Source organism: Notolabrus celidotus, chromosome 15 (assembly GCF_009762535.1).
Source record: "Notolabrus celidotus isolate fNotCel1 chromosome 15, fNotCel1.pri, whole genome shotgun sequence".
Lineage (NCBI taxonomy): Eukaryota > Metazoa > Chordata > Actinopteri > Labriformes > Labridae > Notolabrus > Notolabrus celidotus.
This window is the reverse complement of record NC_048286.1, coordinates 8,971,048-8,992,991: the sequence shown is the minus strand read 5'-3', so window position 1 is coordinate 8,992,991 and position 21,944 is coordinate 8,971,048. Positions and strand designations below refer to the sequence as shown.

The 21,944-nt window shown below is 41.7% G+C and overlaps 1 protein-coding gene across 4 annotated transcripts in view; it reads right to left on the bottom strand.

Annotated features, from left to right (window-relative positions):
• Positions 1-1,958: 1,958 nt before the first annotated feature.
• ankrd12 (ankyrin repeat domain 12) overlaps positions 1,959-21,944 on the bottom strand; it is a 39,637-nt gene continuing 19,651 nt past the window's right edge. Inside the window, exons 2-13 of one of the 4 annotated variants that reach the window (XM_034702647.1) lie at positions 19,916-20,029; positions 16,869-17,019; positions 14,920-14,991; positions 14,377-14,514; positions 12,429-12,632; positions 12,090-12,232; positions 11,258-11,405; positions 6,499-10,901; positions 4,912-5,010; positions 4,566-4,718; positions 4,366-4,461; positions 1,959-2,874 (exon numbers count right to left, since the gene is read on the bottom strand). In XM_034702647.1, the coding sequence (XP_034558538.1) occupies positions 2,689-2,874; positions 4,366-4,461; positions 4,566-4,718; positions 4,912-5,010; positions 6,499-10,901; positions 11,258-11,405; positions 12,090-12,232; positions 12,429-12,632; positions 14,377-14,514; positions 14,920-14,991; positions 16,869-17,019; positions 19,916-19,975 (5,853 nt within the window). In that variant the 5' untranslated portion in view covers positions 19,976-20,029 and the 3' untranslated portion in view covers positions 1,959-2,688. The remainder of the gene's footprint in view (positions 2,875-4,365; positions 4,462-4,565; positions 4,719-4,911; positions 5,011-6,498; positions 10,902-11,257; positions 11,406-12,089; positions 12,233-12,428; positions 12,633-14,376; positions 14,515-14,919; positions 14,992-16,868; positions 17,020-19,915; positions 20,030-21,944) is intronic. The other 3 variants (XM_034702648.1, XM_034702649.1, XM_034702650.1) reach the window with 3 other exon arrangements.

The window sequence follows — 21,944 nt, the reverse complement described above, 5'->3', positions numbered from 1 at the left end:
AGACACACCCTCAGGCAAGGCAGGGTTATCTAAACTGCAATCATATTTAAGGGAGGAACTTATCTATACAGGAACAATCTCGGGCAAATAAAAGTCTTGTTCAAACGTGATAAATATTATTATTGTATCTTTACATTAAGAAAGCCAATCAGGCTACACAACAAATTCTACAACAAATTATAAAGGCCTAAGCCTCCATGGGGCTTAGAAATTTCCGTTTAAGTGAGTTTTATAATCAATTTAAATGATTTTTCATGTAGCATTTGTAAGAGGAGAACCAACATATGTTCCACACAAATACATCTCACTGTATCAGTGGAAGTGACAAATATGTAATGGACCCTCCTTTAATATAAGGGAGGTTTTGTATTGAAATAGTTCTATTATCTTCTGCAGATGTCAGAGTTCAATATGAATCCCAAACATCCCTGATAAACACAGGTACATTGTGCAGTTTGTGTCAGTAGTGATGTTCCTCACAACAGGTGGAAGAGGTTGAAGACCCTTAGAGTTGTCAGGTAGAAATAGCACTAAAGTTGTGCAAAAATGCCTTTCAAGTCAAAGTCCTGCATTCAGAACTTCAAAATGTAAAGTATCATAGGTAAAAACAGAAGCATTCAGACTAGAAGAAAGGAGCTGCTGTTCCTTCTTTAGCTTCTGAGATTGCTGATTTGAAAATATTAAAATAAATCACACCGGATCAGTTGTCAGTGTTTGCTCATCGTGTAGTTTGTTTTGCAGATCATAAAGAGACCGCTCTGTTTATTCATCCCATTTCATAAACGTCTATATTCTCCTCACATGGGTTTTAGGGATTTTTTCAATCAAAAAATAGATAAAAAAGGAATGATCAAAATGATGGACAACCAAATCAGAACCAGATAAATATCAAAGAACATATTTTGTGTCTGAAGAGGACATTTACAAAACAGGATAATGCATAAGGTAAATTTGTTGGGATGATATGGATATAGGGCAGATTAATTCTTTAATGTTTTTATTCTGCCTTAGCTGGACATCAGTGGGGTTTAAATGTAAATGCTTTTAAGTTTGAATGTATGTATTAATACATGTTAAGTGAGAATCAGTTAAATGGTAACTCTAAGTCGCTGCCTGTGTTGTTAAAACCAATGGACCAAAAACAAGATGTGATATGAGAGGATCCTGAAAAGATCAGATTAAAGCTCCGAGTTGCAGAGCAGGCTGTAAAGAATGTCTTTGCACAGGGCTAAGATTGTTTAAACCACAAATATAATGATTATTTGTAATATTTTAATCTCTAAACTCATTAACAGTTATTGACTCTGAATGAAAGGAGGATTACTCTTCAGTTTGAGGTTTAGGGAGATATAAAACCTCATCACATCACTGCAAACACATCATGGTGTCTTCGTGTGAGCAGAGCTGCAAACAGTGACATCTACTGGCTGAAAGTAGTACTGCTCTCTAGACTCATTTGAAAATCATTTAGTACATAATTTCTAGAAGAGCTGTTTATTTTTATGTTACAATAATCAGTGAAATAACTCTGGAAAGTCATTAAAAATATTAAAATACAAGCAAAAAATTTGAGCTGGATGAGCAGCAGAGGGACAGATGACACCAAACCAAAACTTAATTTCACAACAAATAAAATTTATTCAATTATATATTACAAATATGTACAAGTCATGTAACAAGTAAATATTAAAATAGACATTTTTAGAACTATCGTTCAAAAGGCAATATGTTGAAAAAATAGGTTTTGTTGTGATCTCACATTGAAACTGTAAAAGTGTTTTTTTTTCTCCTTGGAAGCCACAACAGACTTTAATGTGCGCGAGACACGATGGACGACACATGAGGAGTGAGGCCGCAAATAGGACAGAACACAATGGCGCAAAAAAGCTGGAACACTTCAGTAAACCTCACAATAAGTCCACAGTACAGCTTTTTAGGAAAGAAGTACAAACAACGCAACGCATGCACAGCATTTAATTGCCAAAGTCAAAAACACCAGCTGTGGCGTGGAACTCCAGATGAGGAAGGAAGAAACAGTAAAAACAAAAAAACACAACAAAAGCCAACACATGCTTAAGAGTTTAAGCCAACAACAACGAGAACATCACAGACGAAGAGGACTCGATATAAAAACCAACTTTGGTCCATTAAAACATGAGACAGAACGAGTTTACAATCAAAATATCTATTATTTTTTGTTTTTACAAGTTTAAAACAATAATTACATGACTATTTACAAATGCACAATTGTTTATGTATAAAATAAGTTAAAAAATTAAGAGCACAGTCTGTACACAAAGTATGAACACTCACTTTGAAAACAATTGAAATCTTTCACTGTGTGACCCTGCGGGATGAGAAGCAGAAGCAGCTGGTCTTCGTCCACTCTCTGCTCATCGCTGCATCTCCTGGCGCCACCCAGTCCGGCTTTTGGTCTCTGCTCCCTGGGCTTCCTCTGCTGCCTGGAGCCCCTTTTTTTTTCTGAGCGAGAACCACTCAGTCCTCGAAGGCGAGCCGGTTTGGACTGTAAGAGCTCTGGAGTTAAATCAACTCTTGTCTAAGTGCTCTTCTGTATCACTGCCACGTTCTAAGTGCTTCACATTTTCCTCTCTTGTTCCTCGAATGTGCAGGCAGCCTTTGTGTCATCCACACGGCCGCCTCTGTGGCAAAGCGCGTCAGTCCTGCAGCTCATATCGGGGTGAGGTCAAAGTCGTCGTTGACCTCCACGAGCGGGATGTAGAACTCGGGGATCTCGAAGATGCTGGTGGACTTGTAGGTGGCCGGATCGAGTTCCTGCAGTTTGAGCTGCCACTCGAGGCGCTGCACGGCGTTCAGGGCCGCCGCCTCGTGCTGCTGCCTCATCAGGAGACATGTCTGTGGAGGGAGAAGAGAAAGTTCTCATTTTATGCAACCAGATGTCCTTTTTCAAGATTAACACACATCGTCTAATTCTCAGAAAAGGGAAAGGGAAAAGATTTGAACTCTGGAGGATATCTACATGTTTTGTTTTGTGCTCAAGCCTCATAGAAATGTAGTACAAAACAAAATGCAGATCATGCCCCAGATTACTACATGGCATCAGGAGGGATCTGTGTCCAACTTGTCCTTGTTTTAAGAGTAATGCATCAGTTTGTTCATCTGTGTTCACATGCTTAGCCAATAAACCTGATTCTGATTCTTTATGGCTGCATGGTCAGGAGGAAAGATTACAGGAAGATCCATCTTTTCATGCTGTTATAAGAACATCTGGCCGCTGACTTCAAACATACTTTAAAATTTGCAAACATTTTGTATGTTTGGAAAGTTTTACTGGTCGTCTGCAGGAAATCAAAGACACATAACTTGTATTAAAAAAAGAACCTCCCAGTAATGAAGAAGCCATGGAAGAAATAAAGGATATCTGATGGAGGTTTTTTCTCTCAGGAATAAGGAGAGAGCTTTCCCAGAATGTGAGGAAATAAGATCTCAAGCATTCCTTTTATTCAAACTTCCCCCCCTTCCTTTTATAAAGATAATGAAAAGTTTAATTTAAAAAAACTGTCTTAAAAGGGAGAACAAACAAAAAGTAATGTAAAAAAGGTTCCTGAAAGTTTGTATTTTTCTGACTTTAAAGAGACAGATTTGTATTGATTCAGACTCAGTTTCCACAGCCTGCTCAGGTTGGACATACTCTCACATTCTTTGTTCTTTGATTAATGTCATCTGATACATCCTACTGAGGAAAAAAACTGAAGCACGAGCCATAATGTGATGAAATGAAAATAAAAAACATCACAAGGTAACTCAGTCAGTGGTATCCGATCAACCAAATGTTCAGTCCCAGTCTTGTCCTCAGAATAATCTGGATTTGGTGAATAAATCTGTTAGAAGAAACTATTTCAAACTGTGACAGGCTTTGTTATGGTTCCTGTCTGAGCTTTTCATTTAATGAGCTCTTGTGGAAAATAAGCACAGCCTTTAGAGGTTGTAGCTTCAATCCTCCTCTGAGTCCTGACTTCTGACTTCTTCTGTCTGTCTGTTTGTTCAGCCACCTATCAAAATGTCAACGCATCAGAAACACAACTTTAATAACATCATAGCTGAGGGCGCGAGGACAAACACAAATGAACCCACGCAGGTAAACACAGATTCAGTTACTGGGTGTAACATCTTCATTTTCAACAATCTGACGTGTGGAAATAATGGAGCAGGATATTTTGAGATTGAAGGCAAGAATATGATGAATGTTTTTGTCCTTCATGGAAGAAATAAACACTTTGCTGCAGGAGATTCTATTTCTGGGGTTTATTGATAGTTAAAGGCTTTCCTTCTCTGTTAATGTCTCTTCTGTTAAATAAATGTGTGCAGCGCAAACAGTCATCTTACCTTCAGCTTATCAAACTTGTCATCGACATCTTGTAACCAGGACATGAACTGCCTGGCATTGAATCGGTCTCTCACCGACGTTTTTCCGTCATCACTCTGCAAAGCAAACAGAACAGTTCAGGTACAGTATGTCTCAAAAGAAGTGACAAATAGATAAAAGTTGGATGTAGAAGATAAAAGGGGTTTGTTGCTGGCCGCACCTCGCTCACCTGAACGTCTTGAGGCATATTATATACCTCAGCGTCCAATAAAACTGTGCAGGCACTGAAGGGAAGAGTCTGATTGGCCAGAGTTCTCGCTGCTCTGTAATGGACTCTTAAGACTTCCTGTTCATTTGACACGATCAGCTTTTCCTGAAGAGAGAAGGAATAGAAAATACGTCCAGTTACTCCTGCAAATCGAGTCCTTACATAGTAATACATGAAACCACAACCTGATACCTGTGACTGTCTTCAGGAGGTATAAATAAATAACACAGCTTCACAGTGTCCAACGAAGTGCCTCTTTAATGAAGTGAAGCTAAACTCAAGGAGGAAGACTACGTACCCTCTCAATGCTGTGTTGTAGTCGCAGCTTCATGCGGACGACCTCTTGTTGTTTGAACATCTCTTTCAGCTGCTCGGGTAATGATGGAGGTGGAGTGATCTGTTCACACAGTAAAGGAGAACATGGTTAGAAACATTTAATCACGAGTCATCACGCAGACATATAAAAGATGAGTAGATGAGTTTGCTTTTCAGTATTAACCTGATGCTAGACTAACTGCCTGAACTTCATTTGTTGTTCCAAATAGATTCTGATCCTGACCCACATCAGGTAACTTAAGAGTGGTAGCTTGCTGCAGGTTCTGTTCTCTCTTTGGGTTCATTCATGTTCTCTGGTGTCATGAAGAGTGATCAAAGTAACTTGAGATCATACATATGAGGTATCTTGTGGTGTAATATTACAGATATGAAAAGCGATTGATTTTAACGGTGTCTATAAAAACAGAAACCCTCTCCTGTTTCAACCCTTTTGACTTTCTGAAGTTTGGGGTGCAGGTTTATCTCTATAGGTGCACCTTGAACAGAGGTGCCGTTTCTGGTTTGATTCCCAACCCACATCCGCAACTCTGACTCTCTTCACTCATTTAAAAACACCTCAAGACCTTCCAGTTCAAAAAAGCCTTCAACACGTGACCTCTACTCCCTGTCTTTGTTTTATTTATTTATTATTTTGTGCACTTAATGTAAAGCGTCTTTGAGTGCCCAGAAAAGCCTGATAAGTCTTATCAATTTGTATTCTTATTGTTGTTATTATTATTATTAGTTGCATGTTGCCCCCTCTCTCTCTCAAGAATATAACCATACATAACTTTTTGATGTCTCTAATAAATCAGCTTCATCTGCGGCTGAACAATTTACTGTTTGATTATCGCAACTGTGATGTGCACGTTGCACCCGACTTCCCAGGACGTGTAATGTCAGTAGCGCTGTCACCCCTTTCCTGTTTTCCATCATTAGTCTGTTACCACTTTGAAGCAGCTCACTTCACTGAGCATGCAGGGTTTGTTTGTGAAGTAAAGACTGTAAAAAGCAAACTTGTATGCAATGCTGCTGCCGTCACAGGTATCCAGTTTATCAGACAGTGTATTCTTGCTGGTGCTCGATAACGTGAACATACAAATGGACCCCTAAAGTGACAGTGGAGTCCTTATATTTGGTTTTTAAACCAGATCTTGACTTGCTAAATGCTGCAAAGTGCTCTACTCATGGTGGATTAAGAAGAGATCAAACTGAATCCTGTAAGATGGGACTCAATCTGATCCCGTCTTTGTTGATAATACGTCATAGAGATGGTGAGTTTTGGTTTAATTTGAAGTTAATATCATTGGGATGGTGACGCAGGTGAAACCCAACTTTAAACATCTCCCTCCTTTTCCATGCAGGTATCACAGAGATGGAAACGGTGGGCCCAGAAAATGTGATCTTAATATCTGTGTCGTCTAAATCTCATAAGAACTGAACCAAAGTAACACGACTCCAGTGAAAGTTAGATCTAAGATTTGTTTCTTTTGGCAAACTGCAACACAGAAACTAACTTTGAAGAAAGTGAAAAACAAAGATCTAGAATCAGAGATGAGGAGGAGCTTACTGTTGGAATACAGAGTTTGCTGAGTGGGTTCCCATCTAACAGGTAGGATCCATTGAAGGTCACATATTCATCGTAATACTGCGGTGGCTGGGGTGTGACGCTGCACAACACTTTACGCTTCTCCTCGATCTTCTTCCTGATGTGCAGGAACTCGTAGTAAGGGTTTGCCCTCTCCGTCTGGTACGGTTCGATCTCCTCCAGTTTTACAGAGTCCACGATAGCAGCCAGAGACTGCTGCCCACCCCTCTCTTTGTCCTGCTGAGTCGTGGAGCTCAGCTGGGAATTCAACATTTTGGGCATCTTTCGCTTGCGTGGATGGGGGACGTGCATTTCTATATCCTCGTCTGAGGAGCGGATCTTAACTTTAGCCCCAGATGAATCCGAGTCCCGGTCTCCAGACTGTGGAGAGGAGCTCCCTGAGGCGCTGTTGCTGGAGTCAGTCTGAGCTGCTGATTGGACAGTGCTTTGACTCTGCTCTTCTCCAGATGAAGCTGACTCTTGTTTCTCATCTGTTGGCATCACCTCCATCGGCTCTGAGCAGCTTTCTTCTTTGGATTCAGAAGACCCGTCTGTGGCCACGCTGCCCTCAGCTGATGAACTCTCTGCGGAGACAGAAACAGCCGGTCTGCTGTCGCTCTCTGAGCTCGGCAGGATGTCAGTTATCTCCTCAGCCTTGTGCTCTGGACTGTGTGAAGATATCGGGGTTAGACTTTCCCTTTTCTCCACCTGAGTCTCCAAACATGATGAATCTGCAGTGTCACTGAAAGGTTTGGATGTCTTACAGTCGTTGTTATCAACATCCATTTCCTCTGGAGAGCTCTCAGGCTCGGTGGTTTTGCTGAAGCCTGACTCCAACAGTGAAGAGTTGGGAATGTGAGAGCTAGTGGAAGGTACAGGACTTCCTACAGCCTCTGCTCTGAAGCTCTCAGAAACAGTCTCCATACTGTCCTCCTCTGCTCCATCAGCAGTCGGAGGAGGTACCTCCGTCTGCTCAGGAACATGTGTGCCACCTGATTCTGTCTGATGCTCACTCTCATCTCCAGGAACAGTGAGTGGTTCACTTTGCTGGAGGGGTTTGGTGTTTGCGAGTGTTGATGGCTCAGTGGAGAGAGAAGCAGCAGGTATCAGTGGTTGATCGGACTCCTTGGTATTTAACTCCTCCTGTGAATCTTCCAATGGATGCTGGGCTTCCTTTGAAACAGGAGGATCAGAGGAGGAGAGAGTTTTCTGCTCGGTCGACCCTGTTTCAGAGCTACCACACTCTGACAGGTTTTTACTCTCAGGGTCTTTGTTTGACATTTGTGGCACGCTGCCTTCTCTCTCTGCCACTGGTTCAGAGACTGAATTCAGAATTTGTTGACTACTGAGGCCCTCCTCCGAGTCTGCTGGGGTCTCTCTTGGTCTCAGCTCCTCTGTCGGCTGGCTGGATTTCTGCACATTTTCCACAGTTTTCCCTTCGACTGATGAATTTGCATCCTCATCCAGAATGGCTCTGAGGTATGGAGATTCGTGTCTGCTGGAGGGCAGCGTCCGAGTACTTGATGGCACATCTGGAAGACTGTTGCAATCTTTATCATGAACGGATGGTGATCTGGTGGCCTGGATGACGAGGGAAGACTGGAGGAATGCAGGTTGAGAATCGGAGGCGTCCATGTTCATGTCGGAGTCGTATTCAACGTGTCGGGGTGTTAGTGTCGTAGCCTGACATGAATCCTCTGAGCTGGCGACAGAAACCAAAGACACAGACCGTGATATGAGGCCGAAGCGTTCGCTCTCTGGCCGGGGTGATCTGGTCAGACAGTTCTCCACAGCGGACATGACCTTCGCACCGATAGATGGCAGAGTCTTTCCATCCAGAGACATCGTTCTGGGACTGGCACCATCCTTCTGGGGTTTGTCCCTAATGTTGGGATCTGAGGCTTCAGAGCTCTTTGAGCGCATGAGCTCCTTACTCAAGCACGGATCGGGCTTTGTTCTGTCTTTAGGCTTGGACTTCATCGGGTCCACCAGAGGTCGCTGTTTGAGCCTTTCCCGCTCTTTCTGTTTGATTTTCTCCAGGTGTTTGCGGTGCCACTGCTCAATCTCCTGGTCTTTCAGGCTGAGCATGCGCTCGAAGCTGGTCTGCATCAAGTCATCATTCACAAGCCGTTTCTCTTTGGGCTTGGATTCTCGCGTTGCTGGCGAGGCTTTTGACTTGGCCTTGTCCGCATCCGCCTCGTTGGCTTTGGCCTTGCTGATTTTGGCCTGCAGGGAGCGGTCTTTGTGCCGGTCTCTGTCCTTGTCCTTGTGTTTATCTGAGTCTCTGTCCCGCTCTCTGCGGTCACGATCTTTCTCCGGCATTCTCACAACTTCCTCCTTTGATTTAGCAGATATAGACTTGCTGCCCTCAGACAGATAGCCCTTCTTCTCCTCCAAGAGTAGCTTCAGATTGGAGCTTGAGGAAGTCCCATCTTTTATTTTATCTCTCCTTCTTCTGTCACAGTCTTTTTCTTTGGAGCGATCAGATTTACTGTGATCTGTGGCCTTCTCCAGAGGTTTTCCTTTCTTCTCAGAGTTTGTGCGTTCCTTTTCTCTGTGATCTCCGGCACCATATTCTCTGTCCAGCCTCTCCCTGTCAGACCGTTTGTCAAACTTATCTTTATTTTTTCTGCTGTCCTCATGCTTCTTAGTTGTGGATAAAGATTTCAGCTTCTCATTCTCTTTGTAGTTCTTATCTCCAGGCGAATGGGAAGAAATAGCTCCTGTTCTTTCCTTTTCTTTCCAACGATCCACTGAGTTCTGTGTGTCAGCTTTGTCTGAGTGTTCGGTTTTCACCTTCTTCTCTTTGTCAAGATGCCTTTTCTCCATTTTTTCTGAGTCCTTCTCCTTTCCTGGGAGCTTCTTGTCAGTTTTCTCGCGTGATCCTTTTTCAGAGGACTCCAGCTGTTCTTGATCAGCTGTGATCCCACTTATGGGTTTCTCCTCTGTCTCCTCTTTCAAGCTGTTGCTCTGCAGCGTCTCCTCAGGAATCCGCCCTGAGCCGTGGCAGTCTACACGCTCGTCACGCTCACTCAGCTTTGAATCCTTTACCTTCTCTTCCTTACCAGCAGCCTCCTTCCGCTCTTTTTTCACGCATTTGTCTTTCTCCCTCTCCTCTCTCAGCCTCTTTTCTTTGCTGCTGGAGTGTTTCTCTTTTGTGTTTCTCTCATCTTTGACAGGGGACAAATCAGAAGTCTTCTGAAGCGAGCCATTGTCCTCGCTTTCCTTCTTTATTTGCTGAGGTTCATCGGTCTCATCACTTTTAAAAAAGTTTTCTTTCCAGAACTCCCTGTCAAACTCCAAATTCCTGTGGCCGTCTTTCCTGGCCTCCTTCTGCCTGTGGCGGCTCCGCTCTCCCTCGTACTCCCTCCTGTGTTTGTCTTTCTCCTTGTGTTTGAGTTTATGCTTTTTTACTACTTTACCGTCTACGTCAGTCTTCCGTAAGGCACCGTCAGTACTGTCCACACTGTTTCCTATGCTGCCATCTTTGTAAGGACTGGCATGGCCGTCGTCCCCGTCCACGCAGGAGTCTTTTTGTTGATGTTTGCTCTTTTCTTTGTGCTTATACCCTTTGGTGCTGGAGCCTTCAGTGCAGTATTCTGCTTCTGTGTAGTGGTTGTATTTGACACCTTCCACAGGACTTGAGCTGTCACTGATGGAAATGCACATCTTAGTATTTTCCTGTTTGAGTGGTGTCTGTTTATCTGTCAGGCTGTGGTTCAGTTTAGGAGATTTTATGGATGACAAATGGAAGAGGTGGACGGATGAATCATCTTTCGGACTGAAAGACATCTTAAAGGAATCTTCCTCTCGACCCTTTTCTGTGCTCTCAGACACAGCTGCGAGAGAGAGGACTAAAGTTTTGCTGTTTTCTTTCCCATCCTCTTGGTTTTCCTTGTTTTTAATCTGACTTTTGCTCTTCCGTTTAACTTTGCCCTTCTCCTTCTGCTCTGCAGTCTCTTTTTTAGGCTTTGCGTCCGCCCTGAGGCTCTCTGAGCTCTGAGAACACGTGGGGGAGTTCCTCTTCTCTGGAAGACTCTCCAATTCATCGCTGGAGGTGTCCGAGCTGCATTGGACACGAGGGGTCTTCTGCTTTTTGGACTTTGAGGAGGAATCCCCCTTACTGCTCTGCTTTCCAGCCACATGATTCTTATCTTTTTCCTCCTTCTCCCGCTGCCGTAGTTCCCTTCGGAGGATGTGTCTGTCGTTCAGAGCTTTACTGAGATCCTCCTCCTCCTCTTCGTCCTTGAACTCATACTCATCCAACCCCGTCGTGGACGATGAAGCTTTTGTGCCCGGTTTACCATCCGAGTCCTTTTCAGTATCAGAGTCGTCCATGTTGTCGTCCACACTGGATGGGTTGACAGACGGTGGGTCTTCAGACTCTGCAGAAAAGAGAACAAGCATTTTTAAAATAATGCACCTGAACTCAAGATTGTTCTAGAGACAAATAAGAGAGACGAGAGACATGAGACAAGTATTTCTCGCAGAAAGACGAGTGCAACGCCAAACTCTGCCCCAATCTTTCAAAACTGACCACATTACGCTCCATGAATAAGAATGGTAAAGCCTTAAATATTTGATCTTGAAGCCTTGTCTTGTCTTTCTACTTTGTGAACACACTGTGCACTATTGTGCTGTGCATCGCACTGGTTTAGAATATCCAATAATATTCTGTCACTGTGTTATAATGTGAACTTAAAGGGGAGGTCAGCCAAACACTGAAGCGTTCTCTGCATACCTGATGAACTGTCCTCTTGGTCCGACATTGGCAACTCTCCCTTTAATAGCTGTTCCAGCTCCTGAGAGTCCGCCACGTCTACCGGGCGCTCCCCGCGCTTGTTGGCCTGGAAGGCGTTACCACCGTGGCGTAGTAGCAGCTTCACAATCTGTGAAACATAATCAGAAATGAGAGGGAGAACTTCAAGACACACATAAAGGCTGAAGACAAATATAATGCTATGTATTTCATTCTTCTGTCTTATTTAAAATGTTTTATTTTTTATTCTGACAACGACTGCCCTCTGTAGCATCTTATTTCTAAAAAGTACTTTGAATACAGATGGACCCTTATTATCTTTTCAAAATAATCAGATCAGTGATCTGGTGTTGCAGTTTTTTTTTAATTTGGCACGCTTTGTGATTTATTTATAAATTGGCTGGTATTAATAAATAAATCAAATTAGTTTGGGTTAGGGAAAAAATAATGAGTTCAAAAATGAACACAGATTAATCACACTCTGACATCAAACGTCAATGATTATATCCAACTGTCCACTGCAGCTTTGTAAACATGATGAGATGTACCCTTCAAAATTCAATTGGCTTATAATTTACAGTTAATTTGATCATTAATAATTTAATAATTTCTATCGCTGTTTTAAAAGCTTGTAAAAATGTCTGTTTCAGAGCTACGTTATATTTGACATCATCAACAAAAAGCCTCCTCTACACACAGCGAATAACCATTTAGAAAAAGGGTAATGCATTGTTTCCATTTTTATTTGATATTTTCTTTTGTTCTTTAGTTAAACTGTATTACTGTAATAAAAAACTTTCAGTGGAGTTCTTACATCTTTGTGCCCACTGCTGGAAGCGTCGTGGAGAGGCGTGTCGTCATCCAAACCCTGCGTGTTCACCTCTGCACCGGCTGCTATTAAGACCTTGGCCACATCATAGTAACCGAGATTACAGGCTTCATGAAGAGGGGTCCAACCTGGTGAGGACAGACAACAGGAAGACCGAAGAGTGTTAGGCATTAACAAGGCTTCTGTTGTTGATAGGTAATGTCAGCTTTAAAGGAGGCTTCCTCACAAGAATAACATTAAAATTTGATGGAATCAGCTTCATGATATCAATAGCGACCACGCAGACACGATGAAAGCTGTTCATCACCTCCCAGATAATCTCACCTGCAAAGTCTTTGACGTTGACATCAGCACCCAGGCTAATGAGCTCTTTTACTTGTTTGGCGTCTCCTCGAATGGCTGCCATGTGAAGGGGAGTCTCCCCACGCTCGTTCCTCTTGTTGACCTTGTCCTTCTGTCGAGACGCGGTGCTGCTGGGGACTTTCTTCTGCACAGGGGTCGTTTGTGAGGGATGACTGGGAGTGGAATCTGGACACAGGCAGAGAGAAAAGTACTTAATTGATGCTTGAAGCAAAAGCTTGTCACAGGATGAGATAATTACCTGCAATGATAGACGAGGGACTGGACTAAAAACACAGACGGAAGTTGTTTTTAATGAGACCTTGTAAGGCTCTGCCTTAATACGCGTCTTCTCACAGATATGGTAATTATAATTATCTGATTTGCTTTGTTGGTAAGTAAGTGTATGTTAATACCAATCAATCTTTGTTGTTATTTGAGACTAAAGCTAAGCATCAGGAGAAACTACTTTCTTAGCTCTGTCCAAAGCTGGAAAGTCAGAAATTCACCTGCTCTAAAAACGTCGTAAAACCACCACATCACATTTTAACATTAACTTCAGTTTTAGTAACATAGTTGCTTAAATTTGAGTATCTGTTCTCTAGAAGTGCTCGCCATGTTCCCTGCTAAGCTAACATACTGCAAAATGCAGCTTTATATTGCATGAATGTCATGCAATGAGCATGCATGTGACAGGCATCAGACAAAAACAGAGCTGACCACTTCAGGCAAAAAGTGGCTAGATCCTCATCAAAGAATGAAACAGATTATTTTACATTTGGAGAAAGCTTCTGAGTTCTGGACCTCGGTATTACCAAAGTTGGCTACAGCCGTAGATACAAAGACATGCGGAAACAAAGCGATGATTAAAACTGGATCATGAGCATTTAAAAAAAAAAAAAGTACAGAATTGTTTCCTGTCGCCTTAGCATGTGGATAAAAGCATATCATACTTTGTATTCCAGCACTGCTAACAGGGCTCACAAAATAAAACAGGAGGAAGAGTTCATGCTCATCATAGGCATTAACTGGATACTAAAGGAAAGGTATCATCACTGTTACCCTGAGGCTGTCTTAAAATTCTTTATATTTCATCTCGCAGCTAATTCCCGTCTTTCATCAAAACTTTGTTTCTTAACCAAATCTAGATTATCTAAAATATATCCTAATGTGATAGATGCCATAATTCCTGTAACTTGAGTCGCATGTTTTTTTTCTGTCCTAGACTACATCAATTTTGGAATGATTATTTTATGACCTTGTCGAAAGTCCAAGGGATTCAGGTTAAGATGGACCCCTTTGTTGCTATAATAGGAATCTCACTTGATCAAGTTCAACTTAATTCCTTCCAATTACAGGTGTTAAGTTTTACTTCTTTTTTAGGGAGGCGTCAAATCCTACTCCTCTGGAAATCCTCCAAACCTCCTTCTTTATCCTTGTGATCTAATGACATTATGTCATTTCTCAAATTGGAGAAGATAAGTTTAACAGTGAAAGGCAGTTCTAACAATAAAAATTGAATTTTTTTCTTAATTACTTTCACTGATTGCCAGTCCTTCCTCTAACCTCATCCCTGAACAAGTTTTTGTCTTCATGCATAAGAGAATGACCTTTTCCTCCGACAGATTTAGATCATTCAACCACAGTGACACTTTTACTTTAGTCTTGATCTTCAAACTACTCTGAATCATCTATTTACAAAAATAATCAACATCTCGAGTTGCACACTTGATAAAAATACCAATGGTATAGAGAAAGCTGTTTTAAAGCCTAAGCACCTACATTAATATGGAACATAGCTGAGCTCTTAAACAGCCTTTCAACAGTGAAGAGCATGTCTTCCTTTCCGCTTTTAGGCATGACTCATCCAACAATAAATCTACTCCGAGCCATCTTAAGTATGTGTTTAAGGTGAGAGTGTAAGCACACAAACCTGGACTGTTGGCAGTCATCTGCATGAGGAGAGCCATCTGTTTGCGCTCTGACAGAGGATACCCAAACAAAAGGTTGGCCTGGAACTTCTTTCCCCCAGCCTCCTTTTTCATCTTCTTCTTGTCTGGTCCATCTTTATCTGCAACAAACGGAGACAGATTTTAGGGAGTGGTCCAAAAAAGAGCTCCAGTTTCATTTCAAGCAGCATATTCATCGTCACAGTGACACCGTTTCTGTCTCCCTTGTATCTGTTGAGTACGCGGAGGAACAGATGACAAGCATGAGGTTTGAAAAAGAAGACAAAAATAAGACAGCATTCTCATAAGCCAGCCAAGTGCAGACGACACTCCTCCGGGCCCCCCAGTCTCCGTCGGTCGGTTGTTACTAAACACAGACATGCGTGAGCTGTAACAGGGGCAGATGCAGGGCGAAAAACACACACACGTGCATGTGTGTATGTGTGTTTACAGCAGCGTAGTGGCTTGAAGGAGGTGACGTAACTTGTAAAGAAACGGGGGGCTGAGGATCGGGCTGCAGCGATTACCTGCGTATATCCTGCAGGGAGGCACTAATCTCTCTCCCCAGGTCTCACTCGACTGGCCTGGGTCTGAGTCATCTACAGTGCAAAGCAGAGAGGATGGGGAGAGGAAGGGGAGGGGAGAGCAAGGGGGGTTGGGGGTGGAAGGGTGGGTAAAGCACTGCATTAACGCTCTCTCTCACCCTCCACATCTCACATGTACTCAAATACAGACAGGCACACTCGCTCTCCACGCACAGATTATGACTCATGGCAACACAGGAGAGAAGATGTGATCGGAGACAGTCAGCAGAGTCTTGTTTTTCTTCAATCTGCTAAACACAGGATATGAGGCACTAGAAAAGGTTGCTGGAAGGACAAACCACCCTCTGTGCTAGTTTAGTTTTATAACCTGTGCAACATAAATAATACTCAGCAAGAACTAAATTGAGGGTTCTTGTGTGTTAGTATGATGCAGGACCACACAATAAAAATGATTTTGATCTACAGAGGAGATCAAAGCGAGCCTACTGGACCTCAAGCTGTCTATAAAACCCATTATTGGACTTCATTTACTCTAATTATGGATGTACGATTCGCTAGCCCTACGTTAAGTCTCAAATCTGATGAAAACATGTGGTTACTTTCTGCCCAAATGACAGAGGCACAATCATCTATTTACACAAGTAAGAAAAGCAAGACTGAGGCTTCAAGTTCACCACGTGAACATGACAGTTACCAGGAAGTCAAAAAGAGCTGCTGAGGTTACACATCTTTTTAAAAAAAAACAAGGAGGACATCAGGTCGTTAACAAGAAGAGCATCATTCCATGTTTTTTGTTTCTGTTTCATGTTTCATATGTTTCCCTGAGGTCCTCAGCCAAGGCTCTGCTCTCTGTCCCACAGTCAAGGAGTCTCTTTATTCTTTTATATTTCTATATTTCATATTTCTGCTCTGTTAATTGATTTGATCTTTTATATTTTGTTGTTTTTAGTATTCCAACATTGTTTTATTTTAACCTTTTTTATCTTCCTTTCTGCCTTTTTTTCTTGCTGTCACCTCCCTGCAGGTTTTTGTTGTTTTTATTATTATTATTTGATTATTTTTCATTGTCTTCCTCACATTTCTCTTTTATTGTCTTTTAGTTTCTTTACAATTTGTAAAGCACTTTGTAACCCTGTTTTGAAAAGTGCTAAATAAATAAATATTATTATTTTATCTATCCTACAAAAAATCCATAAAGATACAAAACCCAAACAAGACGGTTCATACTTAGAGTACTTTCAACATCCTTGTACTGAAAGGGTTATAACAGTATTTGTAAAACATGTTGGCATCGGATTCACTGAGTGGTACTAACGTTTAATAATAAATCCAGTGGTTTGTCTCAGCTGGCAAACAGGCTGCAACAGTGGTCACCTTATCCTTTGAGACACCTGCACTCTTTCACAGTAAGTTCACCAAAGTGCTTGTTCATGACAGTCTAATGTTATTTTTAGAAAACCAAACAAAACCACCTTTTCGGATTTCATGACAAGACTTCTCATAAAGTGACACTTAAGTGATCCATGTAAACCTCTTGATCTCCTTAACAGACGTCCTTTAGGGGGGCAGAGAGGCTGCAAAGTATTCCCAGTATTTTATTATTACCAGCTGAAAAATCCACTGAACAAGTCCCAGGACCCTTATCTTATTTCAATACCCACATACTCTAATCTATTTGTGCACATTTTCCATGACACTCTTCACACAATGTAGGTGTATCTACTTATTAACTGCAACAGACTGCGACTTCATCAGGTCTGGTCAGTTTTGGATCCTGTTACCATACAGGTTAAAACCCTTTAACCTCCAGTGAGTCCCTGAAGGAAATGTTCAACAACAGACCACCAGGGGGCAGTGTGAGGACATGGCAGCCAGCCAGCAGCAGCATGACTTCCAAAAAAGAAGCAGGGAGGAGCAGCAACAGTTCTTACCTGTGTCTGAATCTCGCTCCTCCGTCTGGACCGGACTTGCGGTGAAGGAGAGCTTGCGCTTCATAGAAGACTTTGCCTTCCCTTCCTTCCCCAGGAGTTCACTCCGGTCCAGCTTCGGAGTTTTGGTGAAAGGGGATATCTTGTCTTTACTCTGCCAGGGATGAAGAAGAGCACACCAGAAATCAAAATCAGGCATGTCAAACATTGCAAAAGGTGTGGCCACAACTGTGACGTTTGTGTGTAAACAATACGCAGGGAACAGTCAATCAAGTGAGAGGGCTTCATTTCAAAAGCTCGGCTAACTAGCGGAACAACAAAAGGGATGAGCATGCAGGTGTATCGGATGAGACTAAATCTTCCTAGAAAAGAACAATAACATAACAAAGAGCAGCTGATTAGAAACAGGAAATGTTGTGTCTGCATCATATCTCTAGGGTCATACAGACGGTAGGTTAGTCTCTATGACTCACTGAAATCCCATTTCCAAAGCAGTCTCTTTAAAGTAAAGATCAGAGATGCCATTTGTTCTTCTGTTTACACAGAAATCAAAACTCTGCTCTACTGGCACAAGGCTCGTTTCAAGTCCAACTCCCAATATAGCATAAAATATTGGACTGCAACATTCAATCGATTAGCTGTCAAAAACAAATCAATGAGAGTTTCTCAAAATGTTATCTGGGTTGTAGACAAAACAAAACTTGGGAATTTCATCCTAAGCTGCAGAACATTGTTCAACATCGACAGAGCAAACTTATTGTTTGAATCACGTAAACAATTGTAAGTTTTAGCCCTGATAAAATATTACTCAAAGTTACAGAATAAGCTTCCCATTAGTTAGGACTGAAAACTACTACGGACAAGCTGCTCCTTATACCCTTCTTTTATTATTTTATGCTGAAACCATCTTTCAACACATTTAAAGATGTACTTGCAAAATTTAATGAATCAAATTGAGCTAATGGTGATTCAAAAACTAGTAAAACAAAAATGATCCTGCTTCATTGACTTTCAGGTTGAACAAGGTATATCACTGAGTCACACTTTCAAATGTCTATTTCAAGTCCATCCATCATACACATTAGCATGCTGGATGCTAAAACACAAGCATCTTTTTGTTTGGTGACCAAAGTCTGAGGCCTTAAATAAACTTTAAAACTGCCACATCACAGGACAAAGAAGAGTTCAGTTTCAAGCCTCCTGTCTACAGCTGCTGTTTGATTTTCAGAGATCTGACTTTCCCTGCATCAACTGGTATTTCTCTTAAATCCAGATCACCTCTCCACGCATGTAGAATCAACACAATGGTTGATAGATAGGTGAGGATGAAACTACCAGCACACACAGCATCAGGCAATATGACAGCATTTTACTATTCCAGTTCCTGGGCTCTTGCACCCTGATCTGCAGACAAAGCTTTTTTTTAGTACCAGTACTTCAGTGAGCTGCACTTTGGTGCAGTAAAATACATTTCTGGCAGGGGGAAAAATGTCTGCAGTGTGGTTCTTCTTTGATCTCAGAGAAGCAATGTGCCAGCTGTGCAAAGCTGAAGTGTCTGGCAGTGTTAAAAGTGAAACCGAGTCAGGATGAGAAGCACTCCAGCCTTAAAAAGATAACAGTATACATTAATTTTGTTTCATTTATGGAGAGAATGATAAATAAGTAATGTCAGTATGACAACAGGGAGCATAGGGTTCTCTCTCTCTCACTCACTTGCACATGATACATTTCACAAAGTAGCTTATACTCAAACACAAGAGCAGCTGTAGTTGTCTGAAAGATCAGCAAAGCAGACTTAAACATTCACTAGATGGGCCTCAGAATAATAGATCTGGATATATTTACATTACTAGGTTTAATGTGAACTAACAGAGAGCTAAAATTATGAATTTAACAATAGAAGATTCACTGACCAGCACTGTGTCAATAAACAAAAAACAAAGGACGTCATAAAGGTTACAGGTGAGATTAATTTGACTGTATCTCTCTTTATTGACCTTTGTGTAAGACTGTTTCATGAACAGCTGTTTCCAGGGTCAGGTATGAAGTCAAATCTCACTTTTGACTTCAACATTAAACCAGAAGTCCATAAACTGCCTTGAAAAATAGTAAATTTGAACAGTTACATCTGCTGCTGAGGATTATGTAATAAAGAATATTTTGTCAACAGCTGGTTTCTAGATCAAGTCCGAGTCATGAGCCTTGACGAGGGATCTAACTTTGTGCTACTCATCAGTTTTTTAACAAGCTTTTAAAAAAATAAGACAAAAGTTATGTGCCATACCAAATGCCTCATTCTCTGAATACCAGCCTAACTACAGAGAAAACAACCGGAGCCAAAATATGCGACCGAGGGCTGAAACCCAAAGTATCTGAGACTGGCTAAAAACACAAGATGTTTGTCAAAGGATTAATGTAACACCAGACATTTATAAGTGAGGAAGAAGGCAATATAAGACGATTAGATTATTGACAAGAGGACTTCTGGAACACTCCATAATGTCTGTTTAATACAGTGGTCCTTCATCTGACTTATTTATTGAAGACAAAGGTCCACAAAATGTCCAGATATGACAAACTTTGATATTTACCAGTATTCAATCAGCTGGTAAGATCATCATCTAACCTGAGAAAGATCCAAACCAGGTCTTGCAAAGCCCGGCTTCAAATCCTACCAGTTTTCCGGCCAAACTGCTGAGCTCAAGGCCTGCAGTTCTTCTCTTTCCCTGCTGATGTCTCAGGTCTTGTTGCCTGTATCTAATGTGGTCTTCCTAAAAGCTCATCTTTTCAGTTCAGGTGCGTATAAAAACAAAGACATGCATTTTCACCCTGCTGTACTGCATCACACAAGAGCAGATTTCAGGTGTTTGCAAACAGATGAATGTAACAAGGGCAGCTTGATGCAAGATTAAGTCAATGGAAAGTGATGAATTGTTTTTCTCTGGGTGTCTGCGGGACAAAATTAAACTCCTTCTTCTTTAACGTCGGAGGGAAATAAGAGTAAAACAAAAATGAGTTTGTTGCTTCTTTGTTTCCTGGTGCTCACGTACCTTCTTCCCCGCCTGCTTATCCACCATGGCTCCATCTCTGTCGCTCCCAGGTTTGGCCATGGTGCGGCACCTGACTAGCTGTGACAGCTACAGCGCAGTAGGTTCATCATGCACCTGGAGACAGAAAACAACAGGCAATGAGGAGGATTTCAACACCGCCACATCATCATCAGTGTGGAAGCCTATTCTAGCGTTTCGAAAGAACAGGAGGGGACTTATTTAAGTACAAGTACAATTTAATAGCAGATCTTCAGAGAGAGCGTTTCTAAGCTGGGCTGCTTCAGCACACGTCTGCATCACAGAAGACCTGCAGCAAGGTGTCTTAAACAAAGAGGACTGAGAGGCAGCTCATGAAACATTATCTCCACCGATTGTAACCCAGCTGTGTTTCAGGATGCATGTTTGGTGGATCAGTGATGAGGGATTTTTACTGAAATTTCCACTTCACTTCTTAAGATCACCTTTAAGAAAATGATTCAGGAACAAAACTACAAAGGGCAGCATGAATCACAGCTTTAGGGACTCTTTAGGAGGGGAAAACATCCCCCTGCATGTTGTCACTACAGTCTACTCATCAGTCTAACCGAGCTCTTCTGTGATGTGGTTTGTCTCAGTGTAGTAACACATGCAGCAGCGTCACTGGGGGCACTGTAGGCGCCCACGCTGCATGGAGAAAGTTCAACATACACAAAAAGCAGAAATGGCATGTGTCAGTTATCTTGTCACATGAAGATCGCTGCTTTCAGTCACAAGACCATGCTGTTGTGTAGTTTTACACAACTTTCCATGCTTCTTTTTTAAACACTCTTTCACAAAAGGCATGGCATTCAATTTGACAGAAATAACCTCTTTTGGCTCAGCACGCAGTGAACTCTATATAAGGAAGCAATAATTGGTAAAGCAGCCCTCAAAATGAACGGGGCAGCCCCATTACTCAACATGCATCTATTACAACTCAACATGCATCCATATAGAAAACCTGCTCAAGGCCTGTTCTTCTTTCATATACTAACCCCCTCTCAGGTCTGTGTGCCGTTTCATCAAATATAGTGGAAAGTAATCCATTTGTTCTCTTTGTGTCCCCCATTGTTAACAGCCTGTTAAAAATAAGCCAACTTATTTGAAAAGACAAAATATAATATAATATAATATAATATAATATAATATAATATAATATAATATAATATAATATAATATAATAATACATTAGCATCAGACAAAGGTCTCTCAGAAAAACAAATGAAACATCATATCTTTTGTTTCATTCATCTTCAATAGAAGTCAATATATCAAACTAACAGATTATTGTGGTGAATTCCATCCTCTAAAATTACCTAGTTAAAAAAGTCCCATAGACCACAATTTATTTAATACGGCTAAACATGGGATCACAGTCTGCAGGAAAACAATGTCAAATCGGTTTGCTGAGTGTGGCTTTGGTTAGCAGAGCTAACACCACCAGCCTTCAGTCCTTCTTGCAGGTTAACATCCACATGCCTGTGCTGGTTACACATTACATCCAGTCAAGTGATTTAATCTCAGTTCAGCCAGAAACTTCCAACATAAAACTTTATCTCCATTATCTAGATCAAAACATTGCCAAACCACAATGTGCTACGAAATGCCATCCATCATCTGTGCTTGTTTACACCCTGGTAGTAGAGCTTTAAGTACGATGGCAGTAGCTATTATTTTGAGCTGAGGCCATGCCAGAGCTTGGACACTAAAGGCTGATTTATACTTCTGCGACAAATTGACGGCGTAGCATACGCCAGGGGTTCACGTAGCTCCCGTACCTACGCAGAGGCCTACGCACATAACTGATGTGCACCTCCTCCAAAATGTAAATACGCGTAGAATCGACATGGACCGCAAGCTCTGTGATTGGTCCGCTCGGCGGCATTGTATTTCCCGCGTTTACAGCACTTCCAAGATCCCCGCTCATTGGCCACACATCAGCCATGTATTTCATCTCCTCCTCTCTATTCTTCATGTGATCATGTCTGTATGATAAACAGCAACATGTATC